The sequence below is a fragment of the Oryzias melastigma genome, linkage group LG9 (assembly GCF_002922805.2).
Source record: "Oryzias melastigma strain HK-1 linkage group LG9, ASM292280v2, whole genome shotgun sequence".
In the NCBI taxonomy this organism is placed as follows: domain Eukaryota; kingdom Metazoa; phylum Chordata; class Actinopteri; order Beloniformes; family Adrianichthyidae; genus Oryzias; species Oryzias melastigma.
The window spans coordinates 14,042,177-14,068,691 of record NC_050520.1 but is presented as its reverse complement, the minus strand read 5'-3'; the positions used below and the strand labels follow the sequence as shown (position 1 = coordinate 14,068,691).

At 36.4% G+C, this 26,515-nt stretch overlaps 1 protein-coding gene and 1 long non-coding RNA gene across 2 annotated transcripts in view; one reads left to right on the top strand and one right to left on the bottom strand.

Annotated features, from left to right (window-relative positions):
* The window catches only part of LOC112148146, a 40,706-nt gene extending 34,710 nt beyond the window's left edge, over positions 1 to 5,996 (bottom strand). The window contains exon 1 of the long non-coding RNA XR_002919583.2: positions 5,848 to 5,996. This is a non-coding gene — a long non-coding RNA (uncharacterized LOC112148146). The remainder of the gene's footprint in view (positions 1 to 5,847) is intronic.
* Positions 1 to 26,515, top strand: part of LOC112148145 (glutamate receptor, ionotropic, delta 2) — a gene marked incomplete at both ends in the record, with an annotated part of 463,040 nt that overhangs the window by 410,399 nt on the left and 26,126 nt on the right. Inside the window, 3 exon segments of the mRNA XM_024274979.2 lie at positions 125 to 226; positions 4,619 to 4,816; positions 7,151 to 7,463. Coding sequence (XP_024130747.1) covers positions 125 to 226; positions 4,619 to 4,816; positions 7,151 to 7,463 — 613 coding nt within the window.

The window sequence follows — 26,515 nt, the reverse complement described above, 5'->3', positions numbered from 1 at the left end:
TCTCTAAATTATATTTTTGTTGTTTTTACATTTCAGACTTTTTTTTTCCTTTGCCAGAAAAAAAAAAAAAAAACTTCTTGCTTGAGATTTCTAATAGTTTTCTGTCTTTCTGTTCACATGACAGTTGGCGACATGGGACCCAGTTCATGGACTGAACGGCACACTGAGTGACAGGAAGCTGGAAAATAACATGAGAGGCGTTGTGCTACGAGTTGTCACTGTTTTGGTGAGTACACATCCAAAAAACATCTCATCATACTTTTTATGAAACAGTGTATTATAAATATAATTTTAGCCTTTGACTGCCAACAGAGTAAACTAATAAGTAAAATGCAGATAAAACCCTTCAAAATGTCTATATTTGCATCCAGTTCTAGTAGCATGTTCTGCAGCCTCTTAACAGTGGGGCTCCTGCTTTTCCACTAACATTTACAACAGTTGCTTGATCAGATCTACTGATTTGCTGCAGTGAAATCTCCACGTTCTTTCTTTTAAGTTAAAATGAAATAACACCAGTTTACTTTGAGTGTTTTTTCAGCTTCAACATTTTCTGTCTTTAATGGAGAAGGATTTATTCATTGTATTTTGTAGAGGAACTATTGGTTAGATTATTGTTGTGTGGATTTTCAAATTGATGGTACATCAGCATACTATCACTCTAAAAACTTTTATAGCTTTCTACTATGTATTCTTTGTTCATAAATGTGAATGAATCTGATTAATTGCAGCTTAAAATTAGGAGGGAGTAGTAAAAGCATAACATTATATTAACTTTAACTTACCAGAGGAAAAAATAATATTAATTCAATAATCAAATATGCAGACACTGAAACACAATGTCACTTTTAAGTTATGCTTTAATAGTGGTTAACTAGATGGTAATTGTTTTTTAGAGAAAGATACAGATTGTGGCAGAATTGAGAGAATTCAAACTTTCTTTAAAAGAGGAGTAGTGGGTTTAAAAACCATGACATTGTATTTATGTTTAATAGTAGCAAGAAAACATGATTATGCCGTTTTGTGTGATGTTGAGTGTTATCTTCATGATTTATACTATCATTACTGCATGGCCACGTAAGCTGTCAAAATTTGGCTAAAAACTTAAATATTTTTAAGTAATTAGACTTTTTTTGTTGAGAGAAGATTTAAAAATATTTAAATAAATTTAAGTTTACCCAAAACATTAAAGTAGATTTAGTTTTTATTTGTAGTATTGTTTTTTTTTTTTTAATAATTATGTTGTTACCTTTAATAATTTCTCAAATTCAATAACTTTTATTTTTATATTACTGCAATTAGGCTAATTCTTAATCTTGTTTATAACATGTAAAAAAAAAAAAAGGTCCAACACGGATACATGTTAGCCACGCTAGCATATTCCCCATAACACCCAACCATACATCTTCACAGAGCTCCATGTAGTTCTCAACATTGCTTCAACATCAGTAAGCACAACCAGAATGAATTGATGTGAAAGCCGCACTGTTCATTTTTGAAAAATAATTAGGGATTTTGAGTGTGCCTTTGATGAGGAAAATGTGGTATTTTAAACTCAAGTGTGGGGTTTATTTTTATTTTGTTGTAGTCTGACGGCACTTTTTTGGTTCTCTAATTTTTATTATGATTATTTTAACATTTATATATTTTTATTGTTCTGTGTGCATGCACGTTTGACCTTTTGGAGGGTTGTACTCTAGCATTTCAAGATGCCGCCTTGTGAAAGAAAGTGCTTTAAAGTTAAGTTGATTTGATTCTGAGAGTGAACATGAATTTGTCTCATTCATGCAGAATTGTCTTAAGATATAGTGCTGTTCTGTGTACTTATCCTCTATGATACATTGTTAAAACAAATATCATCCAAGAACTCGGTAAAGTGCAGACGACTAAAATACTTCATATATTAAAAAAAAAAAAAAAACCTTGACTCCCTAAAATACTTCCTAATACATGCATATTGTGTCTTTTCACATTAATAGGTTCCAATTTACAAATATGTTTGAATACGTGAAATGAGTAGGTGAAGACATACAGAAAAGAAGTCTGTGGTACATTACCATTTTTTTTTTTTTTTTGCATCTTTGACGTCTTTTGAAGCAGAGTTCAATTTAAAAAAATAATTTGCATAACAACATCAACTCTCAAATCCTTAGCAGTGGCTGCCAAAGCTTTTCAAAATTTGTTATACAACAGATTCCCAGACAAAGCCACATAGTGTTTTAAATTGTTCACCGTGTTGCAAATCACGACTTCACTCTGCCAGTCCCAGCACCCCTCAGAGGGCTCTTCAAATGCCATTACTTAGTCTTTGTGGAAAATTGCTGTTCTTTCCTCCAATTTCTTGTCTTCAGCTGCCCGAGCTGCACTGAGACCGCATGTAGTACTTCCCATCAAGGAGAGACGGGATGAACTTGCCAAAGGAATTGATGAAGAGGACAGAGATGTTGGTGCATGGAAATTGTCGTTGGGCGCATTATCACAAAGACAATAAGGAGATGCCGGAGGGATTAGAGGATATTGTGGGATTATAGATAATAATACAGGGATAACAAGTAAGACGTAGTGCAGCCCTGATAGATGCAGGAAAACAATGAGGTGTCTTAAACATATGCTTGGGGACAGGGATGCACTGAAAGTTGTACATTATTAACATTATAAGCTGCAAGTTCTATATTGTTCCTTTGAATGACAATTACAATGTATTAAAAAAGTTGTGCCAAAAAGAAAAAAAAATCCACAGCAATAGCCGGAAAAACTACCAGCTGCTCTCTAACAAGTGAATCTCTCCTGTCAGGTGTGGGGAAATCTCATGTTACAGTCTTCAGGTTGAGTACAGGAAAAGAACTGTCATGTATTGTGAAAGAATTTTGCACCTCTTTATTTCAACCAGCAATTCACCCTTAAAGGAAAGTGAAGCACAAGCAAAAACTGTGGGTTGATTTTGCAGCACCAAACGCTCAGCGATTCTGCATGTATAATAATAATTCTATGACTTTAATGCGCTGTGATCTTACGAAACGTGTTCTGAATAGTGCTGCGACATACAATTCTATCTGCTTTTCTCTTTCTATTTTCATTTTGGAGACATAGCTGCTGAATCTTGTTGCTTTTTTTACTTTTGTGTGTAAAGAATTTGCAGCTAAAAAAATCACTTAACCATAAAGTGGACATGCGTTTATTGAGGAGGTAAGGTGGAAATAGAGGAGCAGACCAATGACAGGATGTCCCAAATGAGGACCATTGGTCAATTTAAGTTTGTTTGATAAACTGTTTGCTTGTTGCAGAGAGATTGATCTGGTTTGATTCTAGGGATTGATCCATTGATTAAGATGATTACTCGTTACACCCCTGTTGATAACCATAGTATTCTCCTGTATTGATGATAGCTCCGTAACAGAACTTTCTTAGACTCAACATTTAGATTGTTCTGAGAAAGAGGCAGGAGGCGGAGATGGAAGTAGAAGACCCTACGACGTTGAGGATTGATGAGGATGGCCATTCATCAGATGTGTTTACAGGAGAGACTGCAGTTATGTTGGTAGAGCTACTTGCAAAGAAGCCTAGAAAAGGACCATGGTTGTTGTGCAGGAGGAAAATACAGAAAAAAGGGTTAGGATGATTCACTGTGGCGACCCCTAAAGGGAGCTGCTAAAAGGCAAAGAAGGATATTTGCATTGTTTTGAGCCTCTGAGAGTAAACTGTTTGAAGAAGATGGGAAAGCTGAAATAACTGAATATAGTGATTCAACTTTGATGTGATAAATATTTTATGAGTTGAATTCCCACATCTAAGTGCATCTAAGCTAAAAAAAAAAAAAGCTTGATTTTGAAAATATTTTTATTAAAAAAATGAATGATTTCCTCAGAGAACTTCCAGCATTTATATTAAAAGTATTTTTGTGTCATTTCCTTTAAAGATTTGAGTGCAATTTATCCATCAGATTGCATTTTGAGTTTAAAAAAAGCTTTAAAATAAATGTGGGAGTAATTAGTAGCAATTAAGCGGTAACTCAATATGTGTGGCCGTGTGTATTAGTTGGTACTTCCACTTTGATTGATGGGTTCTTGTTGTGAGAGAGCTTTGGCATGCATGTCCACTCACTGCCTAATAGCTTATTGAACTGCTGCAGCTAGCAAGCATTAGAAATTGTCAAGTGAATGCCCGGCATATCGTCTGCGCGTGTGTGTGTGTATGCAGTTTTCAGTCAATAAAACACAGGCCCCCATAAATCTGCAGGACATATAGGCCGACAAGATTTCTCTCATCAATAGAGAGTTATTAAAGGGTAAGAAAAAGGACGGGTGGTGGACAACTGAGGGAAAATCTCAATGAAAGATTTTTTTTTCAGGTCATTTACAGTGTTATTCATAATTGCATGGAATGTCAATATTGTTGTTTAATATTAACAATAGGCTGGCCTTCGTGTCATCAATAAACATGACGTCCCAACAGCATTTAAACCAACTGTCAAATCAAAATTATGCTGATAATCTTTTTAATTGCATAACACAAGTATTGATATTCAATGTTCTAATTTAACTGGAGATGTTTGATAATTTATCACTTAAATGACGTATGGTTGTTGCTGTGACTGAAAAAATGACATATCGTTGCCTTGCAGGAGGAGCCATTTGTGATGGTGTCAGAAAACGTCCTGGGGAAGCCAATGAAGTACCAAGGCTTCTCCATTGACATCCTTGACGCTTTGTCCAACTATCTCGGCTTCAAGTATGATATCTATTTGGCCCCAGAGCAAAAATATGGCAGCTTGCAGTCGGATGGTCAGTGGAATGGACTAATGGGGGAACTGGTTTTTAAGGTGAGCCACAACTAAATCTGCAGAACACACAGAAACCCAGCATTAGAAATAAATAAAAACTGCATTTTATTTTATAAATTGTTAAAACATGAAAAGTTTGACTCAAATCTTCTTGCGTACTTTGGGAGGATAAATGCTTATGCAGGCGGGCACATGTCATGCGAAGTTATTGTTTGGTAGGCCTAGCCCTCAGCGGGCTCCGTCACCAAAGCGTTCCCTCCAGCAGCAACGTGACTTTAAAAGCAAACATTTTATCACAATGCCACCTTTAATTAAGAAAATTATACTCAGACACAAATACTCACACTTTGAGCTCCTGAAGTGGAAATTTGAAAAAAAAAACAGGCCGACCTCTAATGTTATTATGTTGCACATTCTTGGAGCCTCAAGGATCTTTGATGCATAAATATTCGCTAACTCTAAAGTGCTTCAGTGAAAAAGAAAAATGGGTCAAAAAGCTAAAAGGAAACTCCTTGATACTGCTGACACAACTATAAACAGTATTGTGCCTAAAAGTGGTCATTTTTTATTGCTATTTAAGAAACTTATATGCAATATAAACATGTTCGGTATGTAAAGTAATAAAAATACTGTCTGGTTATGCTATGTACACACTGGACATGTGTGGAACTGTTGCAATTATTCATTCCTGTTCCATGATCCGGTTGGCACTATAACAGACAATGCCCAGTACCAAATTCGAGTCCCTGATTGTTTAAAGTTCAACTGGTTTAACTTTCAGCGTGTGTTCAGCAAACGGTTTACATAGACTTTTTATTGGAAGTAGCCACAAGAATCAGAGCATTGTGAACGTAGCATAAGAGGTTTGAAAACAGAATTGAAAAAATATACTTGTTGTATCATTTTTTGTAACTGAAATAAAACATAAAAAAGGTGTTCACAGACATTAGCATTCAATAACAAAGTATGACAGGCCTATTGTTAACACAAAGCCTGTAAACAACATTTTAGGGGCACACAACACAGTTAAACCACACCCTAAGAACATTAACATTGTATATGTTACTTACAAGGACGGAAGAATCCCAACACTTGCACGCACAGAGCCGACTCAGCACGAACATGGCCGCATCTTCCTGAAAATGTGCTCGATTAAAATTAAGATTGCACGGTGAGAGCACTCACTCTGACATAAATTTAAAACCGAAACTTAACTGAAATGACGGATGTCTCACTCTGACAATGTATCCAAAACAAAATGTAAACCGGGGTTTTCTCAAAAACAAATGCTACTTTTGTAACTTAACTAAAAACATTGCACTTTTAATGTGTCCATCTTTTTATGCATAAATATCCACACCTGTTGATGTGTTGTCATATACGGTAGACCAAGGGTCTGAAACCTGTGGCTCTCTGGCTAAAGAGACATTAAATGATAGTAGTTTTTTTAAGTAAGGATACTACATTCCCATTTATTTATTTAAATTAGTTAAGTTTATACATTTATGGCTGAGGTGGACCTTGAATTTTACATCCCTGCTGCCCTGAAGAGGCCTTATATGCTGTACGATTAAAATTTGAAATACTTCAGTTAAAAAAAAAAAAGTCTGATCTTTTATGAGTTAAAAACACATACTTTCTTACCCTGCACAACAATGGTTAGTAGCTGTCCAGAGCCACACTGGGACAATCCTATTTGGCACAGGTTGGCTTTTATTTTGAAAGAATCTCAGACGAGACAAGTCAAAAACAAATTAACATTTTTAGAAAACGGGTGTTTTGATATATATCTTTTTTATTATCCTACATTAAATTAATGAGTATGTTCAATCAAACTGCATGTTTTTTTGGCCATAATGGTTAAAATATTATGTCTGAAATCAAAGATATTTAGTGAACAAAGTTGTAAGAAGTCTTAAAAATCAAATCTGTGATTAATTGCTCACAAAACTTTAGTTTTAACAACAATAAAATACATAATTTTTCTCTACAAAAATGTGCTCCTAGAAGTAAAAAAGTAAAGTCAGCACATAAAGTTGGAAATTTGTGTTGGGGAACTTTTGATCTTTTTTAACAATGTGCTTCGAACACAAAACAATTTATAATGCTGTTACTGTTGACTCTTAATTTAAACTCCAGCTATTCCCGAGGTGCCACAAATCCCTTACAAATGTGATTCAACGATACTGTTTCCAACTGTATAGCATTTATTTGCATCACAGAGAAGTGAACAAAACCATTTTAACTGTTATATTTGGCTCATTCACAGTCAGATTTCTTCATTTTTAATATTGAAATGGTAGCAACAGCTGTCAAGATCATTTTTCTTTTTTCATCCTCTTTGCCTTCTCTTCTCCTTTCTGCTTCTTGCAGCGAGCTGATGTGGGACTTTCCGCTTTGACCATCACGCCTGAGCGAGAGAGCGTTGTAGATTTCACCACACGCTACATGGATTATTCTGTGGGAGTTCTGCTGCGCAAGGCTGAACGCACTGTGGACATGTTTGCCTGCCTGGCGCCCTTCGATCTGTCGCTGTGGGCATGCATTGCGGGCACCGTGCTCCTCGTTGGCATCCTAGTGTACCTGCTCAACTGGCTCAACCCACCACGGCTGCCCATGGGATCTGTGTCCTCCACAACACTCTATAATTCCATGTGGTTTGTTTACGGCTCCTTTGTGCAGCAAGGTAAGTGCAAAGTGAACACCACATAAGCTTTCATCACATTTTTACATGACTTGTTTTAAGACAGAAGGTGAATTATGACAAAATATAACCACAAAGCTCAAAACATCAAGAGTTCAAAGAAAAATACTTTCTTTTTTTTGGATTTCAGGTGTTTTTTTTCTTAAACGCTTTGATGACAAAATCTGCAATAATTTTTTTTTAATGAGATATAGATGGTATAAATTATGATTCGTTGGGTGATTCTGTACGTCTTTTTTCTCACAGCAATGTCAGTTTTTAGATACAAAAAAAGTTTAATTTTAAATATGACCTCAGTCAAAACAAGGCGCCGCACATTAAAAGTTCAAAGAACAAAAAAAAAATAAATAAATAAACTGCTAAAATGTTAAAACAAATACATTTTAAAGTATAAATTAGTTACATAAAATTATAAAAACCCAAGATAAATGTAAAGCTAAACAAAAGCATTAGCGTGAGAGTTCAGGAAAAAAGCACCCTATTTGCCCACTGTCTCAAATTTGATTTGAACTTTTCCTGACAAAAGTGTTTTTGAGATTTCATGAATGCAGCCATTTTGAAATAAGCATAAAAAGTCATTTTACTGCCCCTAGTGGAATGATGATGAACTACAGAGCAGAAAACATAGAACAAGTTGTGAATAATTAGCTTTAAAATACCTACTCCAATGAACATTGTGTTTTTAATGTCATACTTTGTTCTTGTAGCATTTTTCTCATTATGGAGGACATATTTAAACGAATTTCAGATTAAAACTGCATTTCTGAGTATTTCTTTGTTCAAATCATTATGGATCAGGAGCAGATGAAAATCCATAGTTTGAAAAAGCTCAAGTTTGTGACACAGTAACTGTCATGGGCGGGCCAAATTCTCCAATTTCCACTCCAATACTGATGGATCCACTTGCAGACTAATAGATCTATTAACGGCATGTGTAAAATACAGGAAATGTTTGAGCATACAACCATACCAAAGGTTAACATTGATTTTCTCAGGTGGTCACATTCGTATTTGGAGCAGTAGCATACAAATAAATTATTTTTCTAAAAATCATGCAATGAGATTTCCATATATATATATTTTTAGATTATGGCTCTCATAGTGGACATGTACCAAAGATGAAAATATCAAACTAGATTCAGATTTCTAAGTGGGAGAACTTGCAAAATCACAAGGCGTTCAAATGCTTATTTGCTTCACTGTATGTTTTAGCAGTGGGTTTAGACCAAAAAAGAAAGCCAGTTTGTTCTACTCGAATGAACAGGAAAAAAGACGCACCAAACAAAGAATAAGACCAAAGATTTCTACGAAATACAGAGACCCTAGTAGAAGATGTACAAGTTATGAGTAGTCAAAGTGGAGAATAGAACTTAATATGACCTGAGGGGGCGAGAGGAAAATCCGAATAAATACGCTGCATTTAACAAGATTCTTTGCATTGGTTCTCCATAGTGCTCTTATCTTTCCACCATGTTGGAAGGACATCAAGTATGAACATACTTCTGTGCTCTGTCTACCATTCCGAATATGTCATTTTCCAATGAGAGCAGGGTGTTTGTTGTCACGCTCTGGGCCTTGCAATAGTTATTTTTTTAAGCTACATTAATTATGCAAATTTGAGGAGGAATGATTTTGTTTCTAACACTGCCTCCGAAACACTCCGTGCCCTGAATAAGCAACTGATGAGCATTTCACAGTTTGGTAAATAATCCTCCATCTTTTTGCCGCAGCTAATAGTGTTAATGATGCCGACGATGATACATGCTAATTGCCATTTGATATTCTCAATAATCTCTCTTTTTAGCTGTAATTAACATTTCAGTTGTGGCATCATTAGATGGAGGGGGGTGGGGGGGTGGCAAAGGGGTGCAATTCTTCAAAAGTTGGTTTTGGCTTTAAATGGGGAAACTGGAAATAGATTCCAGGATAACGGGGCAAATTTTGCTGCCAGAAACATGTGCAGGGGGGACGAGGTGGTGCGGGAAATGAATTAGGAGCTACCAACGTACTAATGGCTGCTTAACTACCTTAATATATTTAGCATAAAATATTAAATCGTCAATGAGCAGGACAGAATAGTTACGACTCATCCATCGGGTGACAAATCATTTTAAGTTGTTCCTAATTACCTGACAGCTCTTTATCTCTTCCAAAAGCCCCGGAATAAAACCCTTGAGCAGAGTGTCGATATTTTCTCAAGAACTTGCATTTAGTTGCACAATATAGGGAGAAAATATAGCACAAGAGCATGGAGTGAAATCAGGTTAATGTATTCCTTAATAACTACCTCAAGTGTGCACTCTGAGCCAGTGTTCATGCTCCTGTACTATCCTGCAGTCCAGCAGGTGTGTGTGTGAGTTCTGTAGTACCATGTGGTTTCCAGACAGTCGAGCTACAGGTGATTCATTTCTGATGTGGTCGGCCAGAAATATCTAACTGCTGCAAGGCTGAGGGAGCCGACCCTGAGTAGCTTTTATTGTCATCTAGAGTGGTTACATCCCTACATCTAGTGATGTCTCCATTTAAATCAACAATGAAATCCAAATGATTTGATTTGATGCATTTTTAGTATTTTCTCTAGGTATTGTACAACAGCAACCCTGTTAATATTTCAACTCTTTGATGCTTAAACTGAAAGTATAAGCTTTGGGCAAAATGAATTTAGATGCGATAACAAACACAGCAGGAGCTGGGTAACTGTGATTAAAGTGAATAGAAAATATGACACCAGAGTTGAGATCTGAGATTTGTCACTTGGATTGGAGGAGAGAAAGTCTGCGAGAAACTGTGTTCTAGACAGAGGGTACACACGTTTCCCAAGTCGTTGTCTTTTATGTACCTTTCCTCTGTTTCCTTCTCTATTCTGCTATTACCCTACGATTCTCGAACTGTTGGCCTTGTAACTCCTCTGGTTTGGCTTTGTCCTTACTTTTTGTTCCTTGATTACAAAGGACTGTTGCTTAAGTTTTCCACAGCTCTCAGTATGTCATTTGACTTCACCTCACACATCTTAGTTCAACACATTCTCACTCCCAAGTTGTCACATACTGACGTTTGGTTAAGGGCCCCTCCGCGTCACTTTTTGACATTTTGGGTGTCACCAACTCGCCTTTTTTTCAACATACTGGCTGTTCCCATTAAATCACACGGCCCCAACCTCCCGGCCGAGAACCAGAACTGGTCCAGTATTGGGACGTGGAGCACACCGTACACAAACCCGGCACTGGGTGCGGTACCAGATGCAGTGATGGACCCGAACCGGTACGATATGTGGTAGCAAACCGTTACTGGGTTAGGGTTAGTGTACCGATGCTGGGTTAGGGTACCGGTACTGGACGTGTCCCGAGGGTTGTGGACCCTAGATTTTAGGAACAACCAGCATGTCGAAAAGGGTCTTTTGGTTTATCTATTTCAAGTATTATTTAACAATGCTTGTATTTTCAATACTCTTTAAAAAGATAAATTCTGAATAATTTGTCCATAATACATTTTACAGCTTAACCATAAGCATCACATATTCTAAATTCATATATTTGCCTTTAATCTAAAGCATAGCTCCTAAATGTATTAACTTCCTGACAAAAACTGGCTAAAAATAATATAAAACTTGTTTAAAAGAGGAGTGACAACATAGACTGGTTAGCTTTACTTTTATTATTTAGTGTCAGTATTACTGTTCCTTTACCATTTTATTCCCCGTAAATGCATCAAAGCATAAATTCATAATGTTGATAAATAGTGTGAAGTTGATAATAGAGCACCAAAACAAGGTCAGACATCATGAGGAAAAGTTCAGAAAACTTTCAAGCATGGAAACCCTGCCGAGGAAGAAAACTATGAGGTGAAGGGAGGGGGTACACAAGATTAATAGGCTATTAAAATATAATTTTGCTTAGCAGGTAGCTGCTTTTCTGAATCACAAAACAGCTAAAGGCTTAAACATAAAGTCAATCTGGCTGATGGGAGGATAATTTATCATTACAAATCCGCACTGGATGCTTTCCAGATCTTGAATCTAGTCTTGGCAGCTTTCCTTTGCCTCTTAAAAAACACCTAAAATTCACATACGAATGAAATTAAGTACAACAGGAAGAATATAATCAATGGACAGTAGTTGTAGGATGGAGGATAGGATTTGAGGGATAAGAGCTGTTCACAAAGAGATTCATTTTCTGCCTCACTTAGCCTGCTCTTTGGTCTTACCAGAGCCAGGGAGGTCGTTCCAATATTTTTTGGGGGCCAGGAGGTGGAGGATTCAAGGCTTGGATGAATGATTATAAGGTCCCATTATTAGGACAGCAGGGCAGGCAACATTAGAAGGTCCAAGGGATTGACCGGATGATACGCAGTGGCTGCACAGATTGTAGTCTGGAGGGAGGGGATATGCGATCATTTGCAGTTTTTTACAGCAGACCTTAGATGGGAAATGAGCCGCTGTAGGCATTTTGTTGAGGGAAGCCACAACACACAGAGTGTGCATTACATTTCAGACAGATGTTGCAGTGCCTTGTATAGTGAATGATCAAATTTCTGTAGCATAAATCAAAGTTTCAGCATTAGAAGTAATATTTTGATGAGGAGGTGATTTAGTGCTAAGTGTGTACAAGTCTTTATAAAGATAACGTCGTCTATTTTCATTCAATAATAATCATTCTCCTCTTTGCCACTGGAAAGAATATTCTAAAAAGAAAAGCAAGGAATCTGGTTTGAAGCTTGAATTACCAAATAAAGATTTGTCATGGCAAATCAATACTTTTCTGGCACCAATTAATTAACACTTGTTAGTGCTAGTTTGCTGGAATTTATTTATTTATTTTTTTCAGACGACATTACATAATGTTTTTTCTTATGTATTACTTCTTATTTGTGTTTAAAATATAACTAAATTAGTCATTTTTGTTAACTTTGGTTTAAATAGATCAAAAACAACACCAAAACGATTGCGTGACTTGTGTTAAAATATATGTGATTTAATTTAACATTTTTACAAAATTTCCAGATTTGTTTAATGCTTTGGAGTACCTCATTAGCATAAATGCAGGTATATTATTTAAAAAAAAATCCAAAATTAAGCTTTTTAAAAGCTATTATTTAGTGCTGTCATGCAATTATTTTTCTGTGTGATTAATTAATCGTGACCTGTACTTAATTAATGTTTTTTAATTGCAATTATTTTAAAAGCAGTTATTTTTTAACCTAAGATGCAAACTTTCTGTCTGAAATGATGCTTTTTTTAACTTCTCATGACAATCAATTTCCTCAGAGATGAAAGAATGAGGCCACAGTGGTGTCGGTGTGCACCGTGGTTGTTACCACGACAACGTAATGCATTGTATTTTAAATAGTCCGCTTTTTGTGAAAAAAGATTTAGGATTAAAAAATAACAGGATGGAAGTTCTGTTAATTTTTTGTAAATGACCATGCTATAAGCAGGATAATGCTCTACCAAGTGTGCATTATCAGACATGAACATTGAATTAACTGTCTGACGTGACAATGAGATTAATGCGATTAAAAAAACAAATAACGAGCAAGAATGTCTAATTAATTATTCAGGATTATTGCAGTATTTTAACACTCCTTCTCTTGTTTACCAACAGCTGAGCATAAATTTACCAATTTTGAGATAAATATAATGCTGAATAAAAAACAAACAAAGAACAAACAAACAAAAAAAAAAAAACGATGACCTCTGTGTATTTCAGAGCGAGCATTCTCGGTGTCTATCTGAAACACTTCTAAAATTTGGACAATTACAAAATGTTACTAGAATCAAGATAAAACTCACTATCATTTTTATTTTAACTTCCTAGATAGTTTTCAAAATAAAAGGAGTCGTCTGTGTGATTTTTTTATTATTATTTTTTTTTTTAAACAGAAATCTTTGTTTTAGGTTAAAAAAATAACTTCATTTGACAAACTAACCACAAATTTAAAGAAGAAAATAGTCAATAAGACATGCTGTCACATGTCACTTGTTAACAAAAAACAAAATGAAGGCATTAAATACAAGGTGAGAGTTGACGTGACACTCTATTCGTCTCCACCATTTCTAAAGTCTGAATGACTATGTACCACTTTTTAGATTCTGCTAGTCTTATTTGAGCTGAATGATAGCAGTCCTGAGCAATTGTCCTCATGCTGATTAATTTTCATCTCCAAATATTTGCCGGTCCCTTTCTGGTTCCTGCTGTGCTTCCATAATTGAAGTCCACGCCAGTGAGAAAAGAGAAATATTGTAGGAGCAACACACTCTTTGTATGTTTTTGAAACAAACACACACACATCATACTTTTGTGTGTTCGTCTGTTATGCACACACAACCACAGTCAGAAAATTGATTTTTCTCTTTTGGAGATGTTGGGAGAGTCCAAGTTACTGCATATTTTCAATATTTTATTTTATTCCATTTGCTCTGGATCCCTGCAAGACTGGATCTAATCTCCCTGTAGACCATTAACTACACATCAGTGTAAAACTATCTATGTTTTTTCAGATGATGCTGAAATCCTGATGAGCTTTTTTTGTTTAAGTTCAAATTTAAAACTCTACTTTTTTCTGGTGTTTTTATGTGACATGCTGCTCTATCTGTGCTATTTAACTATCTGCTTGCCACATTTTAATAAAATTGTCTGGAATCTTCTCTTACTATTTTAATAGGTTTTTTATTCTTGCAAAGCTTGTGTTTCTTTTTGTCTTTTTGAAGACCAACTCCAATGAAAATAGTGTTTTTCCTGTTTTTAACATGTTCTTGTAGCATTTTTCTCATATGTATTAAGAAAATTGGGCTCAAAAGTACATTTCTGAGTATTTTTTTTATTGTTGTGAATCAGGAGCAAATAAATAAATGCCATTGGAAGAAGCTTATAGCAGTGATGTAGGTGCTATAGTCGTTGGGCCATAACTCTATTGATTTCATCCACTTGTAGATGACTAGATCCATGTGACTTGATCAGCCTTTGTTTTCCTCATCTGAGTTGGCATCTGGCTCAAAACTGTACGACTGAATTGCTTCAATATTGCAGGCCATTTTTGGGGTGTGAGGGGTTGATAATGTGTTAACAGATGGATGACGGGAAGTGGGGGTGGGCTTACTCTGCGCCAACAGTCCCGCCCACAACTCAGAGGTGAATATCTGATGAACTGCCAATTATATTCTAGAAAATTATACTTTTTTTTGGCTGAAAACAACATAATTATAATTAAAAGACCACTGAAAAACCTACAAAAAGATATCTAAGGATGATCAGAGTGGGACATTAAGTCCTTTAATCGCCTCTCCATGTTGAAAAACCCTTCTTGTAAAAAGGAATCAGCCTCTCTTTTCCTCATCCTCCTCTTTGATGGGGATGAGTAAGACTACACTGGAGCGAGACAGACTGTCTGGTGTCATGATGCAACATGAACAGCCTGAAACCTAATGCTTTAAAGACACTTCAGGTAGTAGCAGACTTTAGGATGTACCACCCTCCTACCCCCTTTTCTCTGACATTGCAGTGGCCACAGTAATGTTGTTCCGCTTCCTGGGCACCCCCATCATCCAGGAGCTCAACATCAGCTCCCTCACCAAGGAGGCTTTACACAAGCTGTACCTCCTGCAGCAGCTGAGGAAGTTTCACCTCCCTGTAAATATGAAGGTGAATTTAAACTCGGCACCACTGAATCTATTATGACATCCTCAATAAATAGTCTAGTTTGCTGCAGCCTTATCCAAAGACAGGGTGACAGGGCCCAAGCTGCAGCATATCCTCCCTCTCTGTGGAGACCACCTAAAATGACCCATCCCATATTTTATAGCATGTTTTTAACTTCTTAATATTCTTCTTGAATATTACATTTACCAATTTTTTTTTTTTTGGAAATTAATCTTCACCCGTTCACAGTCATCTTTTTACTATTTAATCCTATCCTCTGCAGTGTATTTCCTAAAGTCTTCTTCCCTTATTTCGTCTTTCACTGCATCCATAAATTCCATCTCCCGTCAGGCAGCTCTAAGCTCAGCATCCATTTACCAATATATTCACAATTCTTCCTGTGAACTTGTCCACTCCATCTCAGTATGGCTTTCCTGTTTCCGACTCCAAGATGTTTGCCAAAGTGCTAGATTTTAATTGTATACACTCATCATTAGTCATTTCTGAACCTTAATGCTCATTTTTGCTTCTTTCAGTTTTGCATTCTATCGTTTCCTTGGAGTCCTTAAACCAGAGAAAATTTGCTGGTGTCTCCACCTTTTTGAACACCTTTCTTTTCGTTCTTCCTGGCACTCTTGGCACTAATCACACCTGAAATTTGTGTCCAACTGTTCGAGCCTGCTTGCTTCTTTACCTCTTTTTTACACTGTTGCTCTGGACTCTTGACTCCTGGTCCTATACTTTCAATTAGCACATGAAATGTATCAGTATATAGTGTATCTATACACTTACTGGCCACTTTATTAGGCACACCTGCCCAACTGCTTGTTAGTCACATTGTAGTGACTCAATGCATCTTGGCATGTAGACACGGTCAAAACGATATTCTGCAGTTCAAACTGAGCATCAGATTGGGGAAGAAAGCTAAGTGAAGTGACTTTGAAGGTGTTGGTGAAATGGGCTGGTCTGAGTACTTCAGAAACTGCAGGTCTACTGGTATTTCCACCGATAACCATCACTAGGGTGTACAGAGAATGGTCAGAAAAAGAAAAAATATCCAGTGAAAGGCATTTTTGTGGGCGGAAATGCCTTGTAGATCGCAGAAGTCAGAAGGCCAGACTGGTTCCAGCTGATAGAAAGGGAACGGTAACCCAAATAACCACTAACAGGGGTCTGCAGAAGAACATTTCTGAAAACACAACACGTCCAACATTGAGACGGATGCAGAAGAACACACCGGTTGCCGCTCCTGTTAGGTAAGAACAGGAAACTGTGGCTACAATTCACACAGGCTCACCAAAATTAGACAAAAGGTTGCCCAAACGTTACTTTGTCGGATGAGTATCAATTTCAGCTTCAACATTTGGATGATAAGACCAATTTAGCGTCAACAACAGGAAAACATGGATCCATCCTGCCTTGTATCAGGCTAGTGGTGGTGGTGTAATAGTGTGAGGGATGTTTTCTTGGCACACCTTGGACCCCATAATCCTTGTGCTGTCCCATTTATGTTGACGTTGGGAGTGGGGTCATCTGGACCCCACAAGACAGCAGGTTGAACTTTTTTTTTCAATGATTTTTGATTTTAACTGGTGACTGTGGCAGACATGAAATCCTGTCCACCTTCGTCCACATTTGTCAAGGGATGGATAACATGTCAATGTAAGGCTTGGTTCATCTGGACCCCATAAGGTAGCACAAGGGTTACAACACCACAACCTACCTGAGTATTTTGCTGATCATGTCCATGCCTTTTTGACCACAGTGTACCATCTTCTAAAGGCTACTCTCTACTACAGGGCCATGTCTTAAAGCTGGAATCCTCTCAGACTGGTTTCTTGAACATGACTATTAGTTCACTGGACTCCACAGTCACCAGATCTCAACCCAATAGAGCATTTTTGGGATGTGGTGGAATGAAAGATTGACATCATGGCTGACAAATCTACAGCAACTGTGTGATGCTATCATGACAATATGGACTAAACTCTCTGAGGAATGTTTCCAGTACCTTGTTGAATCTATGCCACCAAGGATTAAGGCAGTTCTGAAGGCAAAAAGGGAAATGCCCAATAGTAGTAAGGTGTACCTAGTAAAGTGCTTGGTGAGTGTATATGTGTTTAGATAAAAATGATAAATAGAATCTAGATACAATTCATGAAAACAAAGTATGTGTCTCCATCCCTGTGCAGTCACTGCATCGTTGTATCATTAAGAGGTACCGGTGAATTGCTAGTTTTCGTGCTCAAAGTGGGTTTCTTTCACCTTCCACTTTCTCAACATCATCTATAGCTCCTTATTTAAGTCTGTCACTCCATCCTTATCTCTGCCTCTGCTGGGCTGCACTGCTGTGTGGCATTGTTATCATAGTTTTCCTGCTCTCCTCTTCTCTCAACCTTCTCCTCTGCCTCTCTTTAAGCCTCCATGTAATCCATTATTCCTCTTTAACAACTTGGTTGTTCCGCTGTGAAGAGGGCCCAACTTTAGGACATCATCCCTCCTGATTGTACCCCTCTATCTTTCAATCTCTCCTCCCTCCATTCTTCTTCTTCCTCTACGCCCCCCGCTCTTGCAGTCTTGCTCAGGATACTGAGATGGGCCACTGTGAAAAGAGACCCTCTCACAGCGGTTGCATTTAACATGTCTTTCTCTCTCCCTCTAGGTCTCTGTTCCACGTTCCTCTTTTGTTCTCTTTCTGTCGCACATGCCTCTGTTGCATCCCCATTTTCGTCTATTCAATAAATCCGCAAGGCCCCTACTGCCCCCCCCCCTCCTTTCTATGACAAGGTCCTGCTGTCATGGTGGCAGTTCAACCACATCATCAAAGCCCATTTGAGTGGTGAAGCATCCCTCTATGTGCTCCATACATGTACAGAAGCGTGTCAGAACGGAATGAATGTTTTATAGCACCTATTACTGAGGAAGTACCCTCTTATGAGTCCATTATTCATCAAGCAAATCCTCAAACTGAAGAACTGCAAGGCTTCATCTTAATTATAGTGTTAAGTACACCTTTGCGGTGCATCTGTTTCAACACCGGTGAAACTTTGGTCATAGTACTACATTTAAAGTACATTTAACTACAGTTTAACATGTCAGGAACAAATTGAATGAACATAGTATCTTTGTCTTTTTTTGCATTAAAATAAATCAACGTTTGATTGAATTTGAATTAGTCAGTCTTGCAGCAATTTAGTAATGTATCAACTAATGAAGGAAGCTTTTCTTTCTTTCTTTTTTCCTTTCAGACATATATAGTTTCAAGCTTTTTCAACCCAAACGCACAAGTTATTATTTTTTTAGGCTTTCTTGAAGGATGGTTCACTTTTTAACTTATTTGTGAAATCTTTGTAAGCATTCACACTATAGTGATTCTCCTGGTCCTTTTCATAAGTTTATTGGCACATAAAACTCAATCACTCTTTCAGTCATTTCAGCAATCTTGGTATCAATATGTTCAGCACATTCAGGACATTACTGCTTGCACTTCTGGTATTCATAAACTTTATAGTTTTTACAATATTGAGCAAAATTTACCCCTATGAATGAAAAAGTCCTAATATTCGGTATTTTAACTTAGATTAGCAACAAGATTTTACATATATTTAATCATGTGCTATGTTTTCATCTTTTACAGTAAATTTCAAAATATTTGGCATTCAGTTGTTATATTAGCATTATTCTAGCTCATTTGGGTAATTTGGCCTCTACTGAGGGTTTTTAAGGCCAATTTGGCGTTTAGCTTCTATTTTAGCAATATGCTAAAATTTGTTATCTAATTAGGTTTTTTTAGGCTAATTTAGAGTCTAGGTAAATATTTTAGCAACCGGCTAATGTTTTTGACAAATTTAGTTTACAGAGGAATTTTTGGCTCCTTTTGAGTTTAGCTAGTATGTAAGCACCTTGCTAGCTTTTTGGCTAATTTGGCATCTACGAAGGTTATTTGGGGTAATTTGGAGTTTAACTCATTTTCAAGCAGCACACTAAATATTTTGCAAAATTGGCATGGATTGAGGGTTTTTAAGCAATTTTACTACATTTTTTTTTCTGAAATGTAGGTCAACTTCAGTGTTCTAATGAAATTTCCAGTCTTCTACCAAATTTAACATTTTGCAAACAGCTTTTGTATTTTTAGCAATTTCCTTTACCAATTAAAGTAGCCTAAATTTGTTATTATTTTCAGCAAAAAGCATTCACACTAGCATTATAACAGGTAATGCAACGTTTCTATGGGTTGTTCCTGTGTGTTTGGGGGAAACGGGGCATTCGATGCCACCTACTGAGGAGTCATCCACTATTTATTTGTTGCATGGTTGTAATTGCAGCTGCACTATGTAGAGTTGTCTGCTAATTACAAATGTTGCAAGACTCACAGATATAGTGAGGGTAAGATAACGATTGGGCCTTGAAGGTAGCACAAAATAAATGTAATTGGGGCTTGATTAGATTTAGTTTTCCTCTTCTTTGTGTGGGCTGCTTATGTGAGCATAATTGTAAGATGTCCTACAAGGGGAAAAAGGTCTAATATTAGATTAGTTTGAGTGCTACAATAATGACCAACAGACAAAAAGCACAAACTGCTGTGTGGCAGGTGGCGGAGCTACAGCAAACGTTTGAGTCAATATTAGCATAATTATTGACCAGAATTAGGAAATAATCAGTACATGCTTATTTAAGCTTAGCAAATTCCTAAAGAATCATGAAATAAATAAAACAGTTTGAAATGCATTTTTTTTATCCTTTCATTTGTCCCTTCAACTCTACTTTTCTCACTCTTCCTATGTCTTCTGCCCCCTTTCCACCCCTATAGAAAATTTTCAAGCTCCGCCACTCTCCTGTGTTGTTACCATTGAAAAACCTTTTAATAATTTGTGCAAAGTTGAAAAAAAAACTTCTTTAAAGGTATGCACAATATAATTTTAGCTGGCATTTTGTATACCACTGTGTTGTGGCATCTTAATTGATTGTGTTGCTGCACCCTGTAGATAACATCAGCTGCATAATAATTCTGATACAGTAAATTCTACACTGCAGAAGACTCCTGGAGATTTCCTTCATTTTTCCTCATATTTTATCCTTTCTTTTTGATATTTGAGTTGTAGACCTCTTAATTTTTTTTTTTTTAGAAGAATCAGATTTATTGCGTGCATAAACGTGCAGATGACAAACGTCTGAGAGTGAATAATTACAGCAAAACAAGAATACTATTCTTACCTCCTTTTATTTTACTGTTCCTCTTTGTGTCTGTCCAGCAGCTTTCTTGTTTTATTCTTGTTCTAGTCAGCTCTTTTTTTGCCTCTAAGGAGACAAAGAAGCTGTAGCTACCAGGAGTAATATTGAGGGGGATAGTGTTATTGTAACACAAGCATATTCATTTTGGGCACTCTGTTATTAACAACCTCCGATAAACAGACGAAGTGAATCCCATTTATTTCCCTCTGAATGTGTTTTAAAGGTCAGGCTTACTGGCAGAATGCAATGTGAATAAACAACAGATTTAATTGCTTCATGATAGATGTTCTGCTCACAGTAATTGTTTTCTCAGAATTTTAATTAATGTATACCCGCTGATAGGAATCCAACGGAGAAAACAAAGTTTCGCCTAAAACTAAAAGGAAAAGTGACGATATTTAAATATGTTACTTCAAAAATCATAAGAAATGGATCCTACTGTAATTACAGCTTTACAATTAAGATCAGTTAACTTATACTCTATTATGGCTTGCAATGTCAAATTAATCAAAATAGTGGGTATACTTTATTCATCAAATAGTCTTGGTGAAATCCTACTTCTATTCAAGAAACACACATTAATTTAAATTATTTAACATTGAAAATCATATTTTAATATTGCTGGAAAGTACAATAATACCCTAAAACTCTTTGGTTTGAAGTTACAAGCAATAGGACATGTAAGAAAATAAACAAGATTTTCTTGCTGAACAGATAAAAAATAACTTTTTGCAAATAAACAAGCATCAAAATTCAAAACAGTATGGTGCCAGAGGGCCACTGACCCGATTATTTTTTAGATATCTCCACACTCCAACTTATAATAACTCCGGTCAGATGTGTTTTCTGTAAAAATAACTGAAAGAGAATGTGTATTTTAAAAAGAGGCATGACAGTGGTCATCCAGAACTGCAGTTTGAAACTATATACTCATTCAACTATGAAATAAAAAGGACTTTCAAAAAATTATTTTAATGTAAGATAATGTTGTGTAATTATTGTCACAAAAAAATCCTAAGAAGAGTCTAATTTCTTCAATTGTATTGTGGTGATGATTTTTATTCTCTATTTTTTGAAGTATTTTCATTTTGCACTTATTTGTAACTTAACCCATTCATGAATTTTAAAAAACCAATTGGCTCACATGTTTTGTTAGTTTCCTACTAACAACCACTAGAGGGCACTGTGTCTCTCAGCTACTGACAGCAACGCAGCAGAAGAAGTGCTGCTCAGGCTGTCAGAATTCCTTCCCTACTCACTATATAGTGCGTTCGCCATTTTCCTGTGCTGTTGAAATCTACAATTCCAAAATCGAGTGCACTAGAAATTTCCCAGAAGTCTTTGCGAAAAACTAGCATGCATCAATGTTCACTACACTAGTGAATATAGACTAAACAGCTGAACATTTTTGAAAAAAAAACGTGTATAATAGACATAAAATGTTCATGTTGATGTAAAATGGGTGATGTAATATTTGGTGTTTAAAAAACAAAAGAAAAGTAGTGAGCATGGTGTCCGAATGGCTTTTAAAATCCAGAGCACTATTTTATCCCGCAGTATATAGTTTTTTTTGTAGTTGTTAGGGATTAGAGTGAGGATTTGGACATAGTCTTACTCTGACCAGCGGAGGAAAAGTTGATAGTTCTCCTGCTGAGCTTTATAATATTTTTCTTATTCTTATCGAGACAATAATAAAAATTTCATTTTTTTTTCTTTCCCTTCTCAAACTAATAAGGGATAGTAAGGCCGAATCTGAATACTTCTCCTACCCCTACGGCTTTTCCCTAATCCTACATTTAGCCCTCCAAGTGAAAAGTTATGGGAAAATAGTGTCTTCAAATTTGATAATGTCATCATTATTTGCCAGTCATCTGCATTAGCTCGTAGCTGCCAGCGCTCAGAAAACATAACATTGGTTTTATAACTTTAAAAAGTCATGCTAGAAGTCAATACTTGCGCTTAAATGTAAACTTCTGCGCTTCAGAGCACACCCTCGTGAAGAACTGAGTTCCTCCTCCACGGCACAGCAACACCCTCGCGGCAGAGGGATATATAGACCTCCGCCGCTATGGCTACGTCTTAAAAAAATTGTTTCAGACACCCCCTGCCACGTCATAAACAGTTAAAATTGGAGGGGTAGGGAGAAGCCGTTAGGGTAGATGAAGAATTCAGATTCAGCCCAAATTGTCAAACTGAAGTACCGCTAAAAGCAGCCATCTTTCAGACGCAGCTCCTGCAGTAATTGGTGAAGACTGAATGATCTCATGAACCCAGACATGGAGACGTGTTTACCAACGCTTTTCTGAGCTCTTTAGAATAAGTAAACTCAATCTCTCAACATCATGCATGTTTTTTATGTATTGTAAATAAAATATACAGTAACTTTTATCATTAGCTCCTTCCACATGTGTTTGGAGCCTCCAGTTTATGGACACAATTTTGGATAAGAGATGTAGCAGACATGAATTTGACATGCAAGTCATGTTTGGTGTGAATGCTGTATTACACCAGACTTGGCAAAGTTGTTTGAAAGTGACAGGCTTTTCTCCCAAAAGTGCGACTTACCCTATACTACAGAGGAACTTCAATATACCCAAAAATACAGTATATTGGAACCCAGACATGGAGACGTGTTTACCAACGCTTTTCTGAGCTCTTTAGAATAAGTAAACTCAATCTCTCAACATCATACATGTTTTTTATGTATTGTAAATAAAATATACAGTAACTTTTATCATTAACTCCTTCCACATGTGTTTGGAGCCTCCAGTTTATGGACACAATTTTGGATAAGAGATGTAGCAGACATGAATTTGACATGCAAGTCATGTTTGGTGTGAATGCTGTATTACACCAGACTTGGCAAAGTTGTTTGAAAGTGACAGGCTTTTCTCCCAAAAGTGCGACTTACCCTATACTACAGAGGAACTTCAATATACCCAAAAATACAGTATATTGGAACTTACGAGACACTCCTCTTTGTACAACCAACTCCACAGATTTCCAGCACTGATCCAGTCTCCTTCACTAGTTTGCTATACTTTTTTACTTTGTTTTACTTCCACATCATTTCTACTCTGCTTTTCTAAAATCAACTCTCTATCCACTAAAACACACCAAACAAATGCAGAGATTCAGTGTAGCTCTGGGCTTTAGTGGAACTCTAAGACATACAAAGCAGAGTGCTCTGGTGCTGCTCAAAAGTCACCTCAGACGCACAACACTTCGGCCTGTTAATTTGCTGCCTGTTTGTTTCCAGATGAGAGAGAGCTTTCTGAATTAGCAAGATGATGGCCTTTTCTATCCCCACACAGTAATCAAGCCTCGGTGAAGCCTTTTACTTTTCTATTTCATTGAGGCAATATAAGTCTCTCATATATTTTCCTGATGTGGGAAGGTAGGGCTACTGTAATTATGAAGCACAGATGGATGGGATGCTTCTGGAACTGGAGTGAGACACAGTGTCCTCCAGGCCAATGGGACCACCCCGTGACTCAGTGTGTAGTTAAAAAGTTAATTTGAATCCCATCTTCAGTGAAGCTTGTTGTAGTTCAGTTGTTCTTGTTGCCATTTACCTGCTTGCTTTAAATGAACATATTCACTTTCCTTTTTGTGTTAGCAGGAAAACATGTATGATTCAAATTCCGCTGTCCAGAACTACAGTGAAACTGTGGTTCCAAGGAGAGCTTTTGGGTCCACATGGATTAGAGAGTGATTTTGTTCAGCTTCTGAACTGAATTTATCAGTTTAATGCAGCTCACAGCCAACAACCAGCAGAAGCCCCGCTGGACACCGGAAGATGAAACAGAGAGTGCACTCAGTGTAGTTAAACACGCGTGTTCAGTGACGTGTGTCTCAGAGGATGTTCGATTGGACATCCGGATGGTCAATCAAGTGGCATATTTCATGTTGAGGATGATTTTTTTTAAATATATATTTTACATTTTCTGCTTATATATCTTTGATGTTCTGCAATCTACCGTCACATCCTTTGTGATCGACCTAATGAGCATCTCTAAACTAACCTATTTCTGGGTTATTTTAACTCAGGGAAACAAAGAAAACCTCAGTAAAAAATACAAAAATTTGGTAAAAATGAAATCCCCATAACCCAAACAATTAGTGTTTGTCCAAAAAGTGACCCCAAAATATAACAGGAATAACCAAATAATTTGATTATTCATAAGATACACTGTAAAAAGTAAAAAATTGGATCAATTAACAAAAAGTTGTGTAATTGGTTACATTTAAAAATATTAGTTTGTATCAAATTGAAATTTTAATTAATTAAAGCATCAACTCAAAATTTCAGTTTGATGAAAACTAATGAATTTAAGTGCAACAATTACAGAACTTTGTTAATGGATCCAATGTTTAGATTTTTTCAGTGTAGTTTGGTTGGGTGTTATTGTGAATATGCTTGTGCGGCTAACATAGTCACTTGTTTTAGCAGTATCAGTCTGCTTTTACGTGTTTCAAACAAAGTTGGATTATATTATAAGTACACCAATGTGTAGTGCCGGCGAATTGTATTTTTTATTTTTTTATGTGTTGCTAACAAGGTTGGGTCACAGAAAAGTTTGTTTTGGCGCTATCCATCTGCTTTTTTTATGTGTTGCTAACAAGGTTGGGAGTTATTGTGAATACGCTAACGTAGTTTGGCTAACATGTGGTTAGCCACTACTTTTCTTTCGTTTTTTTTTTTAAATGGCGAATATGACGTCACCGATGTCTATTTATTAATCCACTGTGTTCTGATGATTAAAATGTGGATAGTTTATTTAAAAAACTACATTTAGACACGTTTTTTTTCACAAAAATTGCTCAACCTCAATTCATTTTGGTCTATATTTGCTAATGTAGTGAGCATTGGTGCACACTAATTTTTCGCAAAGACTTCTGGGAAATTTCTGGGGCGCACGCAATTTCTAGAGCACTACAAAATGGCGAACGCACTAAGTGAGTTGGGAAGGAATTCGGATATAGTGTTACTGTGAACACAATTAGTAAAGTCTCGTTGATCACTGTACTAATTATAGTTCAGTGCTCATTATATGTGACACATTTTCTAAAGTAGACTTATCATTGACTGTTTGCCTTATAATCTGGCGAGCCCTTTTAAGTAGAAAATGCAGTATGTAGAATTTTCCTTAAATTTAGATTTTGTATATTTTATTTAATGAAATGTTATAGATTTTTTTTTAAAGATTTTTATTTTTTGAGACTGGCATTTTCCTACCTATTTGTTTGTGTCCTAATTTTACCTTCAGTCTATATCAGTGCTTCTGTAATTAATTATATTTTCAGTGATAAATCATCTCCAGAGCAGCTATTTACTTTGTATATTGTTATTTGAAATACAGCTAAATACATCTAACTACAGATACAGACACCATGCAGTGTCAACTGCTTTTATTTTTTATTATTATTCCAAGTAGTAAGGCTATTGTTTTTTTTTCACTATCTGATCTCAAAGTCTATTTGTTATTTTGGAGACAATAAGCTACTGAATGGAATCTAAAAGTAGGATTGCAGCTAACAAACTGAAGAACAGCTGAAATCTTAAAGAAAAAAAAAATATCTTTAAGATAAAGGGTTTATACATAAAGCTGTTAGTTAATTTAAGTGTTTGTATCTGTTGGTAGCTGGTTAAAAATAATTAAATAAAACAAGTTTAATCAAAAAATTGATTTGATTAGTTAATGAGATCATTTGGTTAAATAACTAGATGTGTCACTATGAGGGATTGGATGCTAAGTTTTAATTGCTTATAACAACTTTTAACTAAGTTTCCATGATGTGTATCATATTAGAATTTAGCATTGACTTATGTGAGTGTAAACATATCAGTAAAAGCTTTCACAGGTACAGTCAAATCTCAATTAATTGGAAAACTAAGGTGACAAACATCTTGTTGTGCATCAATTTATAAGCGTTGTTTTGCAGACTGGAATTGAGAAATGAACTGTGTTCTCATAAGCAGGGAAACACATGGATGAATGACAATGAGTTGCTGGTGAGCCAGCTCAGTTGCTTGAGCTGAATGTTGGCACACCAAATTTCTGTCAACCACAGATATGTTTTATCTCCATGTTTCTGTACTGTAGAGGCCGGTCTCAGTCCCAGGGTGTCACATGCTAACAATTTATCACCAGCACACAGAAATGT